Consider the following 17,132-nt stretch of genomic DNA (forward strand, 5'->3'; position numbering starts at 1 on the left):
GTGGGAACTGGGTCTTTCTCTTTCATCTTATTTCATTTAATTATTACCATAAATATATACTCCCGAACCCAAAGAGGTAGTTATGATTTTCCAAAGGAGAACAACGGGTACCTCAGTCCTCCAAAGCCCACAAGCTATCTAACTGCTTAATTATTTTATTTATTTTTTTCTTGTCGCAGAAGATTCCCGATTATGAACTCATGTTTCTTTTATTTTTCCCAACCAGGATAATTCTCAATGTGTTTTTCTTATGGGGGCGTGAACTTCCCTCGAATAAAGAGACATTCGGCGTTGTAACCATAACAGGGTTTTATTTTCAATAACAAAATTTACACACAGAGTATTGCAACACTTTCAAATGATATGTACAAATATATTTACCACTTTCCTTCTCAAAACATGTACACATGAATCACTACTTCGAGTGAAAAGATTATGGCTCCTGTATCAAATATCTCTTCAACACACACAGTGATCACTGAAAGGAGGTCCTCCTTTTGCCCTCAGTACAGCAGCTATCCGACGTGGCATTCATTCAACAAGATGTCGAAAGCGTTCGGGAGGTATGGCCAACCAAGCTGTGTGTAATGCGGTCAGAAATGCAGGTATGGAGGTGATTGGTGTATCCAGAAGGATACACCAATCACATTCTGCCGTTCCAAGTTAAACCCGCCGGGTATGGGACATTCTGATTTACTGGCCCACTGTTTCTCTGTACATTTGTTCGTTGTACTCGTCATTCTGCCCATAAAGCTAACGCACTCCAACTCTCATTTTGCTTTCCCAGTGCTTGCGTCACACCAAACTGACTCAACATTGCACTGTCCACTGACGTTAACTGGATGCAGTCTTAGATTTAATATGCTTCTTAACTAAGAGCGTTCTCCCTCCTGTCCTTCCTGTATGTATTGTTTCTCTCATAATCAAACGATGCATCCCTAATGTGTAAGCGACACTACGTCTCTGATTCCCCCACAATGTCTGTATTTGATGACTTGACCAGCGCTTCAAATTTAATTACTCTGTCGCTAGCAGCGGTGTACGATGCAATATACACGCATCTGTTCATCTTCTTATCCACCCTAACACAGCCCGTGTATCACGTGATGATCCACAGCGAGCCTTGAAATCCCAGACAGCTCGCTTTCCGAGCTTCTGCGTGTTCCAATAAAAGCTGCGCAAGAATCACTTCCACCTTTGCCTACGGCTATAGTTAGTCTGCGAATCCCCCACCCAACCTAGCAGCTTTCTGACCCGCCCGACACTGAGCCATGCTATTAGCCATCACACGAGCCTGCAGCACAGTAAGCACACATGCGCTGCAGGTGCTGGCTGGAACCCTTCCACTCGCCCTGAAAGTGGCCAGAATCGGAATCCTCTATGGAATTTCTACTGCTAACCGAAAAGAAAAGACTCACTGCCCACCTCACGCAAATATGGCAATCTAGATGGGAAAACTCTTCCAAGGGAGAGATCACTAGGAAATTTCTCCCCAACGTGGAGAAATTGCATCCGAAGGCCCCGCTGGTTGTATAGAGGCCCGGTTCTCACCGGGCCTCTATACAACCTTTCTACTTACCGGACACGGAGCATTCAAGGCAAAACTCAGAGCTCTGGGCATCACAGAGGACCCTGCCTGCTGCTGTGGTGAGTCTGAGAGCTGGCGGCACCTCATGTACGATTGCCGGCTCTACGATGACCTTCGCTGCCAGCTCATCCCCAGGATGACCTTCTTGCCCAGAGACACGGAAAAGCACCTACTCGACAGTAAAGAGCAATACATTGCATTCTCCAAATTCGCAGAAGACCTCTACAAGAGGAGACGTACCCTCGTCGTACAACAACCAAACCGTGACCAACGGCAATAAAACAATTTCAAGCTGAGAACTGATAACGACTAGGTGTCATGACTGCCGCATCGTGGACCCTACAAGGAAACCGACTCTACTAAGAATAAAGGACACGGCTTACAACCGTATGAATTACCTCAACCCTGGACTTGTCAAAGGAACACACCGACCTGGACCGTGCAGTTCGCTGCCACCAAGCCATATTGACGAACAAAATCGAGCACCGATTACTTTAAACCCAAACCCAGGCGGGAAGAGGGGAGACACCCTGTCCCCCTTCTCTTCGCCGACCCTCCTTTTCCTTTCCCTTTTCCTTTTCCTTCTGGTGAGGCATGGACATGCCTCACTGACCACCTGGGGACATCTACTCTGTCGCCCCCATACTTCTAACTTTACCCCCCAGTCTTCTGCCTCTCCTCCCCCACTCTATCTATACACGATGTAAACGCCCTACATCCTAAATTAATCAAATCAAAAATAATTTTCGCCCAGTCTCGGTCTATCACACGCATTGCCCTGCTCCTGCCGTTTGAATGCATGGACGCTATGCAAACATTCAAAAAGTTATTACAACTGCATGTATATATATATATACATATACACTTATAGATCTTCAATTATTTATTTTTTATTTATTTATTTTTTATTTTATTTATTTAATTTTAGGTCCTAGCTGCCGAAATCTCAGGAAATTAAGCAGCAGGACCTGCCAGAGGAACTTAAGTCAAGTGAGTTCCTCCACGGGACGAAAGTGGGGCAACGTTGGGCCTCAATAGGGGTCCAGCGGCTAAATGACCAGATGAACAACGGTACACGACACCACACAAATACAATTCCCACACACTTTTAAATCTCTGGCTTTTCCACTCAACTGGTTCACCCACAATGTAAACTACGTGGAGATAGGTGAAACCCCTGGTGCAGTTGGACCCTAAACACACTTTCACTTTACTGCCTCGGTAGCATCAATAAATATTCTTGCATCCTTTAAGGGTATCCCATCCCTGTGGAAGCAGTCTCTCCTGTTAACAAGCACAGACGCCGAGAAAAATTCTACATCGCGAGCCTTGCACAATCTCTCCGGGGGCGATTTGATTGACAAGGTTCTCATCGTGTGCTCCTTCCTATCGTGTCTTGGCAGAACTGCAGACACTTTTAAATTTAACCCTAACTCGAAACTTTTTCTCAACATTGCTCTGTACTTATGTAATTTTGGTGGATAAGGCAAAGATGAGGCGATTAGAAGGAAAATATAAAATGCTAAATACTAAGTATTCACATAGACTAAAATTTCCACTTTCTTGCGGGGAAAGGAAGTGTGAGTGGGGTTAAAGAAGAGAGGAGTGCCGTGGAATTAAAGAGTACAGTGCAGGGAAGGCTGCAGGATAGAGCGGGATATGATTTGGAGTCTGGAAGGTGCAAATGATTAGTGCAGCCTTGAAAGAAAAAAAAAAGAAAGAGGCGTCGTTGAGAAGTGCAAAAAGAAACGGTATTGTTTCAAGATACTAAATCCCATCCATACTGTCGTCCAAGGTCAACTGTTCAAAGCAAGCGGAGACATCTGTTTCCGTGACCTTTATTCCCTTTCCCCTACCCTTACTTCTCCTTCTGAGTGGCCTAACTTTTCTATAAAGTCACCCTAAACTACACCCTCATTCTAACCTACCTTCGCTATCTCCCCAAGCAACCTTCACGCTTTCTTCTCCTTTTTCATCCTTTTCATTTTTTTTTTTCATTTGCCTCTTATAGGAAGGTGCTCGGGCGACCCTGGCAGAGACCAGCCAAAGAACTAAGGAACTGCCTGGCTCACTTCTCAATGGTGGTGACGGGCAACGTAGGGGCCCCGCGGCCAAGCAACCAGAGACATAACAACGGAACAAAACGCAATACTACGTAAACCAGACGTGGCACTTTTTTTCTGGTTTTTCCAGTTGCTCTGCATGTCACCACAGAGTACATACGGCGCAGATGTGGGAAACCAAGTAAAGGTTCCCCGCATCTGCGCCAATAAAGAGGGCGCTCTGGTCGCGGAAGAGAACAGTCGGTGAATTTTTGACCGCTGTAAAGGGATAAGTATTTTCATTTTTACCGTATTCTTCGTTAATTAACGTAGTACATCGGGTTTTACAAAGATATTGAATAGGTTTGGTAGCGTTCGTTAGCTTCTTATTTTGAATTTAACCAGCGATTTTTGGAAGTTACGACTTCCGGTGTTGGCGCCAATATTGTTGAACGAGCCGCCATTCTGTAATCGATAAGAAATAGGGTGTAACGTATAACGTGAAACCAGACGACGTAATACGAAGCACTGTATTAGGAATCTGTTAGCTTACTATAGTATTATCGATTAATCGAAAATATTATTAATCTTATTTAATTCCATCGTTAATTACACTGTATTTAAAACGGAAATCACGACCCAGACTAGAGCTGCGAAGCAAAGATCACGGGCTAGCGAGAGTGCTGTGACTCGGGGAAAAAACGAAGGGGGCGATTCACCCAGCTCAACGGCAGAGCTGACTCCTGCACATCAGGCAACACAGAGACAATGTTCAAGGAAGAATGCGCTGGTCCCACAGGAACTAGTTATTGTCGGGGGGACGGAGAATATACTTCAAGACGGATAGGTGGAACAGGACCAGGGTATGTCTGCCAGGGGCAAAAGTTGATGACGTTATAGAGCAGATATCATCTTTTAACGACACAAAAGGTGATATTGTTGTTATACGCGTTGGAACTAATGACATTAAGAGCTGGGGGCGGCTTGTCCATAGGCACTGCAGCACCCCCAGCTATTTAAATCTAGATATACAGTGAACGGAGTTATATGAAATTTTGTCGACTTTACACTTCGCTTCTCCCTCTCCGCTCAAATTCAAAATTTGATCGCCACCTTTTAGAACTTTACTTCACGCATACGTGTATACTGACTTAATTGACACTCCAGTTATACATTAATATACAACACTATGGCTGAATGGTTAACGGGATTAAAACGAGACTATTCTAGAATTCCATGGAAATATGCGGCCCAAAAATATCATATCCAGTTTTTAAAACAATGTCTTTCTGAAAATTTAATACCTAAATTTCGGCTAGGTTTGAAAATCGAAGGAATACAAAAATTAGTTCTTACTACGTCAAGCAACGTAGTAAAACTAGATTTAAAATCTCGATTTAATCTAAAAAAGATATATTTTAAACAGATTCAACGATATCGCGATATTTTTAGAAAACAGTATTGATTGGAATACTCTAAAGCGAGCCATGCAATTAAAAATTGACGCCCAATCCACCACATTAGAGAACAGACGTAACCTAAAATTACAAGCCCTGAGGGGGTTTTCCTCATAACAGAGGTCATTATTCGTTACACATCGTTTTGAGAATCAGAGTGCATACCAAAACACCAAAAAGGCGGATAAAAATCCCCAATACAAATCTACTACATATTAATGACTTCCGGGTGAACAAACAAACAGACAATGTCTATTTACACACTGCTTCCCATAACGACCCTAATTCCTCAGATAATGTAAAGAACTTATCATCTGTTACGCTAACTTCTCAGCCCTATTAAATAAAGGTTTAAATTACAATTTACCGTCGAGATTCCCGCCCAAGAAACAAATGATTATTGATGTTGAGTTCGCTCTTAGAACTTGCCTCAAAAAAACGTATTAATCCAACAGACTCATCGAATCATAAACCAAACTATCCCCTCAATATAAGCACTTAGACAAAACCGAGATATCATTTATTCAAAAGGCGATACAGTAGTTATTCTCAATAAAGGAGAATTACTATAGAAATAAATTATACACCATTTCAGACACAAAGACATACGAAGAGGTTGCACCATCAGAGTTCAACAGCCTAGTTAACAAATATAACAAAATGCTCACCACCTATAGGAAAGATGACTACATCACTATGGCCCAACTTAAACAAATTAAAGCCCGCACATAAAATATCCCAACCTTATTCGGCCAAATAAAATTACACAAAACAGGATACCCAATTCGTCCCATCGTTTCATATAAGAATTCAGCTTTTGCCTCCTTAGCCATGTTCACCTACCCAATTCTAAAACCACTCCGAGAACTCCTAACATATAACATAAAAAACTACGACGCTTTATTCATGAACCTCAAAGATCTCCACATCAAGGAGGATATGAAGTATATTCACCGGATGTGTCTTCACTATACACTAACGTAAATGTACCCTACGCCTTAGACATAGTCTGAGCCTACTTAAACGATGATAACATAAAAATTAATAACACCAGACTCCCCAAAGACAGAATCTTCGAACTAACAAAACTATTAGTAAATACTAATTACATTCTCTTTCAAGGAAAAATATACAGACAGATTTTCGGCCTCCCAATGGGCCTAAACATCAGTGGACTCGTTGCTGAACTGTACTTAGACAAATTAGAAAAGATCCATCTTGATCCATTTATACCACAAATCACATATTACGGAAGATATCTGGATGACATCCTAATTATCAGAGATCATTTGACCATAAACAATATTCTTCAGGTTTTTAATAACATCCATCAGAGATTCAAATTTGAATTAGAAATTGAAGCAGAAACCCACTCCATAAATTTCCTTAATTTTACCACAAATTTTACCTTAATTTTACCAAAAACTAAATTTCAGCATATATAGAAAACCCACTAATAAGGGGATGCTTTTACGTTTCCACAGTTATCATCCCCAACTATACAAAAAATCGGTCATGCTGAATCAATTTCTTAACGCCTTTAAATATTCTTCCACCCAAATTTCTCCAGTAACAGAAATGGAATTAACTACAGGAATTAACTAGAATATTCTGAAATAGGGGTTACCCGCTAACTTATATAAACAATGTTAAAACAATAGCCCGTGAAAAAATAAACAACAACAACCTCGCAACAAACATTGCACAAAAATCCGACAAGACCAAAATACATTTCATCACCATTCCATATGTCGAGTACTGGTACAATAAACTTAACCAAATATGCGAGGGAACCGATATGAAAATCATATCAAAACCCATGAACAAATTATACACATTCTTCAGAAATCGACCTTCAAACACCACATTCCAATCACAGCATGACTTCGTATACAGTATACCATGCAAAAATTGCGACACTGTTTATGTAGGATCTACCATGGAAGTGGCACCGCTTCGAGCAAAACAACACGAAGCTTCTGTGCGGATGAGTCGTTCAAATGCATCGGAATTTTCGTTCCACGCAATAAATGAACGACATTCATTCGGCTTTACTGAAACAAAAATTATAAATATTCAACACAACTACCACAAACTACTTATTGCGGCAACCTTAGAGATGAAACTTCAATCAATATCCGTAGACCATTCTTATTGTCCGACGATTGGTCACGTATACGCATGCGTGAAGAATAAACACTACAACATAAGACAAAAGTTTCGGATTAATTGTGAGTTGCTCTATTCCTGTGAACATGACGCCCAGAAAAGTCCTAGTCCGACTTAAGGAATGTAGAGAATCCCCCCCCCCATATCCATTAAACTTTTTTATACCCCTAAATTTAACTCTAATGTCAAGCTACTGGACCAAAGAAAATAAGCGGTCCATATTTATTAAGCGGTTTAGACCTTCAAAATTTAATTTTATGTCAATCCACGTAATGGTTTCCTTGCTGCCAGAGGTATGGTGTTTGAAGACAGAAGTCTTGAGCGCTCAAGGTTGAGACCGAGGGATCTGAACACTATGGTTCTGACAGTGAGGAAGATGTCCCACATGTTTTGTAAAATTGATATCATCTTCCCAAAGAATTATTAGCGCGTTGGACCAGGAGAGTTGGTTGGAAAAGAAGCTTCCTATATCTAAAATAAAGGTAATCCCTGTTGTTTCATAATGAAATTTTGTGAAGAACAATGCAACACAAAGAATATTTTTATTAACAGGACCCACATATAGTATGCGCATGCTCTATTTCCAGCAATCATTCGAATAATAAAAACACGAAATCGTTTCCAACTATGAAGTTTAATTAACCGGAGGCCTCACTGCGCGCTAGTGTTATGGAGCCTCAGTTTGGTGTACAAAGGCTATCCTGGAAAAGAACAAGCGTAAACTTGACTCAATACAAAGATTCATGATGTCATCTATCTGCAGGGCATGTCGCACTGTCAGCACCCCTGCCCTACAGGTTATTACTGGATGCTTGCCACTCTATCTTGAGGTGATTAAAAGAGGACTTTACCATCGATTAAAGAAGGGAATTCCGACACAGTTGTTAAATCTTCAACTGCAGCTTACCAATGACCTGAAACAAGAAAGAAAACGTATCTTCACACACCTTCAAGGAATTTGGCAGCATTCATGAGAAACCACGCCCAAAGGAGAAATTACCAGAAGATTCCTCCCATCCATTGACATGACTTTCCCGAAGTCTCCTTCCTGGTTTTCACCTGGTCTGCAAGTTACATTCCTGTTCACAGGACATGGGCCCTTTCAACAGAAATTGACAGCAATGGGAATTGAAAGCAATCCATTCTGCCACTGTGGCGAAGAGGAGTCATGGGGGCATGTCATGTATCAGTGCCCTGCTTACGATGATTGTAGGCTCAAATTTTTTACTGAAATCCAGGAGAACCCTCGTAACCATGAAACATACCTGCTTCAGAATGAAACAACATACAAAGCCTTAACGAGTTACGCACAAGCTGTCTTTACCATCAGACGGGCAAAGTTTGCTGAACTTAGAACTGCTCAGAACAATGACCTTCAAGTGCAAACACAAACTGGGGTCAGATAGCATTTTCCCAACTGATAAAAGAGTAAGACTGAAGATTAAAATACTATGCTGGCATCATCATGGTTGGCACTCCTTGAAAAGCTGACTCCCAGAGAGTGCTTGGCCTTTGGCACTCGCACAGTGGCGCCTGCCCCTGTGACTTTTGATCCCTCTACCCATCCCCTATTTCTCCTTACTCGGGTGGACTGCCTTCTCTATCTGTCCACTTTAGCTTGTTCCTCACATTCAGATCCCTCTTCCTCTTGTTCCCCAGGCCTTCTCTTCTCTTCCTCTCTTTTTTTTTTTTTTTTAACTTGGTCTTCGTCCAGGACGCTCAGGCGACCCTGGTGGAGACCAGCCAGAGAATAATGGGCAGCCTGGCTACCTCCTAGCGGTGTGTGCGGGCAACGTGAGGTCCCACCAGGGCCCTGCGGCCAAATGCCAGGACACCCAACAGAACCTAACGCAATATGTCATATATAACAGACAACACTTTTCTGACATTTACAGTAGTTCTGTATTTCTTCACAGCGTACATATGGCGCAGATGTGAGAAATCACAGGTGGCGCCTGATCCTAACACTATGCGCACCAGGCATGTTGAAGATTTGTCAGTACAGATGGGAGATGTCGCCAAAGGGTCAAGTTACAAGAAGCTTCATACCGAAAGTCGCAAAAATGTACCCAAAAACCCCCTCGTGGTTCTATCCTGGGCTAAATACAACCTTCCTCCTGACGGGCCACGGCCCATTTAAAGCAAAACTGAACGCACTCGGAATAATAGAAGAGTCCACATGCACCTGTGGGGAACCTGAAACCTGGCAGCATATTATGCACGACTGTGAATGCTACGAAGAACACAGAAGTAAACTTATAACTGGGATTCAATACTTGCCGAAAAATCAAGAGTACCATCTACTGGATTCAGAAGATGAATACAAAGCCCTCAGCCGATTTGCACTTGACGTCTTCAATAGACGACGAACAGAAATAGCCATCCACAACGAATAGATGACCACAAATAACAAATAAAGGCAAACTGATAAAACATCAACACAGAGGAAAGGATCGCAAAATACTAAGGACAAACGGCGTAATATGCAGCAGAATAAATGAAACAGCATCGACCTAGGAACCAATGGGAGTGGCTCCAGCCAGGATCAAACCACACACCTAGAAAAGGACCAAACCCCACCAACGAGTCATCAACAGACTGCACTTGCTGGAGAGCACTGCAAATTGCCGCTATGGCGAACTGGGCAGGGCTCCCTTGCCCAGCCCACTTTCTCTCCCTGGTGGGGTGAGGGGAAGGACTTTCTGCCCCCTCCCCACCACCCCCTTATTTTCCTCTGGTGGGGCAAGGGCATGCCCCACTGATATACCTGTGGTCGCCTTCCCTATTGACCCCATACTTCTGTCTTTTCCCCCCAGCCTTCCGTCTCTCCCCCTACTCTACCTATATCGCCAGCGAAAAGCGAATGCCCCACACAACGTACAAATTTTAAATGCCAAATTCGACACACTTGCAACCTCTTTCGGCCTAATTAAATTCAAGCGTTTATCCCCCCCCCCTTTTTTATATATAGGTCCTAGCCACTAAAATCTCAGGAAATTAGGTGGCAGGGTTGTTAACGACAGTAAAGAAAGTACTGTATGCTACTCCAACTGGATCTAGACAAGTTGGGCAAATGGGCTAAGAAGTGGAAAATGAAGTTTAACGTTGATAAATCCAAAGTACTGCATATGGGTAGCAATAACCGAAGAGAAACGTACCAAATGTGTGGTACTACACTCAGGGAAAGTGAAAAAGACCTGGGGGTAATTGTGCAGCCAAATATGAAATTTTCTGAGAGTGTAGACGGGCTGCCAAGGCAGGTCGTGGAGTCTTGTCTAGCAGGGACAAGGATGTAATTTTCCCGTTGCACAAGGCAATGGTCAGGCTACACTTAGAGTACTGTATAGGTCTGGAGGCCTCATTTTGGGAAGGATGTAGATTTGCTTGAGCGTGTACAGGGAAGGGTAACAAGATTGGTGAGGGAAACAAAAGGGTGCTCTTACCAAGAAGTGCTGCAAAATAAAGCACCTGGAGAGAGTAGGTACCTGCGATGTGATCTGATTGTGGTGTATAATGTCTTGATTATTCCTCTTACTCAGATACTAGTGCTAATGGTTCTTCTTGTAAACACCTTCCCAGTTTGGCTCGCTAAGAACCCAATCAGTACATATAGCTTAAACGAAAAATTTTCGTGCTCTCTATAAAAATTGTAGGCGTTGATCATTACGAAACATTCACCAAATTCAGAAAACTATCGAAAAGATTTATAAGATCGGGATTTATAAGCAAAGACCACTGTGGGTGGGTTCATTGGACCAGAATATCCAAAAACAGAAGAACTTCTAATAATAATCTTTAACAGAATGCGCCGACTGCTACGAAAATTTTATGCCGCTAACACACGTCATTCCACATTGGGAAGGGACAGTCTGTACCAATAAACAGATATACAAATATATGGCTTTGTGTTTTTCATTGGTAGCGCAATTATTTGAGTTCATCTAACGAAGGAGGATCGTTTGCTTAACGTGTGAAAATACTAAAAAATGAGAGTGGAAGTAGGAAAGAATTTTCCTGTAGTAGTTGTGTTCATTGCATCCAAAAATAATACCGTTTGATGCAATTCTGTATGAGTATATAATTAATGCTAAACGTTTTTTTTTAATGTCCCCAAACACGCTGATTGGCTTTACAGAGTCTCCTTTATCTTCTGCCATCTTCAGTGTGTTGAAAGAAACTTCCCGCGTGGCCAGCCTGATAAAAAAAAAAAAAAAAAAGACTGGCGATACATCAAAATCAACACCAAACCAACTAGAGCAGAATCCTCTTGAGAGATGATGTAAGGGCCAACTGCTGACTCCATAAATCAATCTCTAAAAGGTCAACGACATTAAAACTATATGGCGAAAGAAAGGAGAATGCTCTCGCTTAAGATGCGCACAGAATCTAACGCGGACCCTTCAGTTCGGCAACCCGGTTGACGTCAGTGACAGTGCAATGCCGAATCACTTTGCTGTGGGACCACCTAAGCGCTGCGAAAACGAAAACGAGAGTGGTATTGGCCTAATGATAAATAAAAAGATTCTGTTTATACGAGTATAACAAACGCATATATCCAGAGAGGGACAGAAAATAATCAGTAAAGTAACATTGACAATTGAAGGTACTGCATGTGGGTAGCAGAAATGCCAGATTAACGTACACTCGGGGCATTGGTCAGTGAAAAAGACCCGGAGTTAATTGTGCAGTCAGATATTAAGTGCTCTGAGCGGTGTAGACACGCTGCCAGGACAGCTCATGGGGGGGGGGGTTGTCGGCGATATGTAAGAAAGTTTGCTAGCAGGAATAAGGAGGTGGTTGTCCCACTGTATAATATATTATAGCAATGGTCAGGCCACGTGTTGAATACTGCATACTGTACATGTGCAGAGGTCTCAGTTTAGGATCTGTTGAAACGGGGCAGAGAAGGGCAAACGAGATTATTGAGGGGAACAAAATGGTGCTATTACAGCGCCGTAAGGGAACCCCCAAATAAGTGTGTCGCTACAAATCCATCGCGGAAAAAAAATTTTGGCGGACCGGTCAGATGCCAAAAAACTCTCAAAGCGAATTAAAGCTTAACACGAGGGACACTCCGTGCTTTGGGAAAGTTTACAAGAGGTCGTCGCTGTTGTAAACAAAGTTGTATTAATGTGTTATCCGTACTCTTTCTCGCACATAACACGGTTTAAGATGAGGAAGGATAGAGTGTGGAAATTTGCTTACCGCCAGAGATTAGTTAACTGTTGGGGAAAGAAAACCGTTCCCTCCCCAACAGTCCACTTCCATAACAGAAAAAACAAAAACTGGAAGTGGATATTTCGATAAATTCAAAAGAAAATTGAACTAGACAAAGTAGTGGAAGAGTAGGCCCGTTTATTTATACTTCTTCCAAATTATTTCTTTGGATAAGAAAAATTCAACGAGCGAAAGAGCGCAATGCCATTTTTAGCCACCAATTTTAGCTACGCGTCCGTCGAACTATTTGCGGTGAATCCGTCGCTGGCGGATTCAAATGCACAACGAAACTACTCCGCGCAAACTTCCGCGAACATTTCAGGCGGGGTGAGGGGGAGAGCTGTTAATGATCAGTACTCACGAGGTCAGTAACTCGGGAGACGAAGAATTACACGCGCTAATTTGACCACTTACGGCGCAGTGGGCCACACTCTGTTTTTCCATCGGCCACTTCTGTTTTGTTCCAAGAGTTAAAAATAAACTCTTTCACCAGAAAAAAAGAAAACGACCCTGTCGTGAACTGAACTCGTTCCTTACTGGAACACGCGGGTCGGCGTCAATGATTTGCATTTACTTTTCCAGAAATAACACCGCCGACCGATCTGTTGTTGCGTTCGTTCACAAAGACACTGTTTTCCGCGAACCCCGCTAATTGACAGTTTGAAATCCCGCAGTGGGAGGAACAGGTTTTGCGAACAGTCAGAGCCCACGCCGGCACCCCAACGAGTTCCGTTTCATTTGTCCAGCTGATCAGAAATGCGAGGTCACGCGGCGAGTGAAAGTCAACGTCCGAAATTTGTATACGCACGTCCACGCCTGACCCACCAATCTCAATACGGCGCTCCCCTCTTTCTGCACGCAGATTTTGTCAATTACTTGCCTCAAGACATCAAATAAAGAAAAATAGGAGAGGACGATAGCGAGTGAAAGAAAGTGTTTGAAATTTAGATCGTTATTGGCAATGGACGCGAGGCTTCCTTAAATTTATTCAAACTTTGGACGTTTAGATGTTAGGACGCTTTAGCTATTCCCTGGCCGAATGGAAATTTCTGAATGCCTCTCCCGCAACCACCCTTCTCCAATTTTAAATTTTTGCTCCTTTTATTTCAGAAAGAGTAAAGACGCAATCACGATTTAGTTTACTTAACCTCCTTTTAAAGTGTTATAGAATTATCTCACCACGCAGATGTGTAGTGTTTAGAGAACCAGACTCTTTGTGGTAGCAGACAAAAGAAAGACTCTGATCTTGTTGGTTTAAAAGTATATCTGTACCAACAAACGTCCTCTTGTGAACTCAACTAATCTTGTTATTTTCCCGCACTCTTTCAAAAATGAAGCTTCCACGTCTGTATTCCAGTGCCTTGTACACTAATCATCTCCTTGACAAACCCCCATGGGAAGTTGTAGCAGCTTGTTTACATTGCTCAGCAAGTAACATTCCACTTGGGCGGTGGTGCCTCGAGAGTGGTATATTATTCTGGGATTACTACTGCCCAAATGCAGCGTGCATTTATTCCTGTGAAACTTCGATTTCCATTTTCCAGCCCATCAGCTTAGTTTATCTAAATCTTGTTGCCGAAGTGAACCATCCAAATATCTGCATCGATGTCATTAATAAACATTAAAATCATTAATTGGCTCCAACACACCGATCCTTGCGGAACCCTGCGCATCTTATTGACCCACGAAGAGCAGTGGCAATTAATAATGGTCCCTCTGTCTTCTACCACTTAATTATCCCTAACCACACACACACACACACACTGCTACAATTTATTGGAACAACCGTATCAAAGACTTCATTCAAATATTAGCGGATGACGTCAAAATTATTCTTTGTATTCAGTTCCTTTGTGACTACCTCATAGTATCACACTGGTGAGGCACGATGTCCCTTTAACAACCACTCGCTTCCACTCTTTAATGTGACCTTGCATTACTTCTCCAATTATTTAAAATTCTTTATTGCAATCAGTGAAAATTTTACACGCGTGCCTGCTGCAATGCCCACACAGCAACAATGCTACAGGTTTAACTTAACCTTTATTGAGCACAAAAGTGGTATACGATACACCCCTCACAGCAGCAATGCCAGGGGTTTTACATACAAAGGAACTAAAAGAGGAAAAAAACAAGTTGTTTGATCCATTATCTTCCTGAACAGAAGCGTTAAACCCCTACAGCTCTACAGTTACCCACTTCACCCTCTGAATCACTCTTGCGGATTCATCTGCACTTCTCCTATCCGCGGGAGATTTCACGAGCAGACCTGGCAAACCCGAGCGTGGGTTGGATAAACAGCGGGACAAAAGAAAAAGGAAAGGAGTGAACTGGCCATTAGGTGTTTACGAGAATTGCGGCGCTAATACATTTCCGGCCCAGGAACTGCACAAAACAGTTGTACGATGATTGTTTGTTGTTTGGTTTTTAGGAGCATCAGCAACTAAGGCCATATTGCTCTGGGAATATGCGGTGGTCATTCCCTGACCTTTCCACATCCTCCGTATTTGGTGGTGACGGGCTCGAATCCCGGTCTAATCAAGAAGCGTGTGCCACTGCTGCTCCTGCCCACGGAGGCGCCTACTTTTACGATGAAGCTGTAAATCCCCGTGGCCATCTTGGGGCTTTAGCGGACAGTGTCAATTACAAGTAGGAGGGCTAAAGTCCCTCATCAGATCAAAGGTGTGTGTGTGTGTTTTTTTGTTAACTGTCCGATGATTGAAGCTTAATGATTTTCCTAACACAGCTTTGGCCCTCCTTTAGAAAATCATCTGATCACCTCTGGTGCCGGAATATTTTTAAAAAAGGAATTCTTTCATTTAAATGAGATTGTAGCTGGACTGTTTAACCGAGCAACAAATCTGTAAATAAACTTATCCAAAGACAATAATCGTAGCAAGTTGGCGACAAAGTACATTGAAACCAAATGGCTTACCTCTGTCTTTCTTGCCGCCGGCCATTTCTTCGAGAGGCTGCATTAAGTTGAGGACAGACGCGACCTTGCCAGTCGTCTTCATTGCGAGCCAAGTCCCTCCTTGCTTCCCTTCTTCGAAGTCCATTCCTGCGAGTAAAATCCACAAGAAATTTAGTTTGGCACAACTGGAAAGACAATGTTTCATTCGCAGACAAATCTCACAAATATCAATTTTGGCACAAAATATCTGTCAGCTAAAATCCGAAAATACACTGCAATGACAAGACGGATTAGTAGAGCGGATTGGGGCCTAAAGAATAAACCTCAATTCATTAATATATATAAGGCAGTATAAGTCCGGACTGTGCTATTGAGCCTCCATCTAGTGCGAAAAGGCAATCCTGGAAAGGAACAAGCGCAAGCTTGATTCCATTCAAAGATTTATGTTACTATCGGTTACCAGGGCGTGCTGTACGGCCAGCACCCCCTGCACTACAAGTCATTGCAGGTTACTTGCCTCTCTATCTGGAAGTTGTCAGTTGCCTTCTCCAGTGCCTGAAGAAGGGAATCCCAACGCAATTGTTAAATCTGCATGTGTGTGTGTGGACATGTGTATATGTAAAGGGCGGCACCCGGAACATTCGTTCAACTCCGCCTCGTATCTCTGTGAAGAACAGTATCACTACAGATGGGCCAGATGTGTGTGACGTCGGTTTGTGTGTATTGTGTGTGTGTTCTGTTGTTCTGTTCTGGCCACTTGGCTACACAGAAGCATCAGTCACCTGGACAGATGATTCTGGGTATTCGTCCACACCACGGGAAGGTGGGCCAGTTCCAGTATATCACGTAACGTGTCGAAAGAGACTCTGACTCACCTGGTGTTGCCAGCAGGTGGGCCAGGATCCTCTGGGGGCCCATTCCAAAGGGACTTAATAAAAAAAAAAAAAAAAAAAAAACATTCACCCGTGGTGCAGGTTTTGATAAAAAAAAAAAATAATAATAATAATAAAAGAAAATAAATAATAAATAAAAAAAAGAATAGATAATAAATAAAATAAAGAAAAAATATAGATATTAAAAAGGAAGAAAGAGAAAAAAAAAAAAGAAAAGAAAAGAAAAGAAAAGTGGGAAGATGAAGAGAGAGAAGAAAAAAAAAAAAAAAAGAGATGAGGAAAGGAAAAATTATAAATAAAAAATAAAATTAAAATAGAATAATAATATGCCTGAAAAGGTCAATAGGTTGATCTTTGATTGGTGCTTGAGGTTATGTTGCTACCGCATTAGTTGTAAGCATATCTCTCCTTCTGGCAAAGACAGCAGCTGCAAAAGCCTGGAGTGCAGACAAGTGATGTGGGGTCAGAACAAGTTGGTCAACTTGATTTATGCTGAAGGATGGGACTTCATTTCGCAGCTCATTCCTAATGTCTTCATAGCAGGCACATTCGTGGAGAAGATGTTGCCACTTTTCTTTTGCTCCACAGAAACAGAGGTCAGTGTTTAACAGGCCTAGCTGGTGGAGTTTTTCGTTAAGAGATCCATGCCCAGTAATAAGATAGAATGTTTCCAGACTAATTGTAAACCATGAGCTGACCTTCTTCGACATCACAAAGGAGACATCCGGTAGGAAATTTCTTGTTACAGTGCCAACAGTTGAACTGTCCCACCTTGTTTGCCAGACAGTAAAATCTGCAGTTGAATCATGCAAATGACTCAAAGAAGGAAAGAAGAAAAATTGCAGACCACCT

The 17,132-nt window shown here is 42.3% G+C and overlaps 1 protein-coding gene across 1 annotated transcript in view; it reads right to left on the reverse strand.

The window, feature by feature from the left end:
* LOC150089113 (transport and Golgi organization 2 homolog) overlaps positions 1–17,132 on the reverse strand; it is a 115,951-nt gene that overhangs the window by 50,316 nt on the left and 48,503 nt on the right. The window contains exon 2 of the mRNA XM_090390333.1: positions 15,409–15,534. Within this exon, the coding sequence (XP_090246459.1) occupies positions 15,409–15,534 (126 nt within the window). The remainder of the gene's footprint in view (positions 1–15,408; positions 15,535–17,132) is intronic.

The sequence above is a fragment of the Mastigoproctus giganteus genome, chromosome 2, assembly GCF_048544385.1.
Source record: "Mastigoproctus giganteus isolate SK-2022 chromosome 2, ASM4854438v1, whole genome shotgun sequence".
NCBI classification, from domain to species: domain Eukaryota; kingdom Metazoa; phylum Arthropoda; class Arachnida; order Uropygi; family Thelyphonidae; genus Mastigoproctus; species Mastigoproctus giganteus.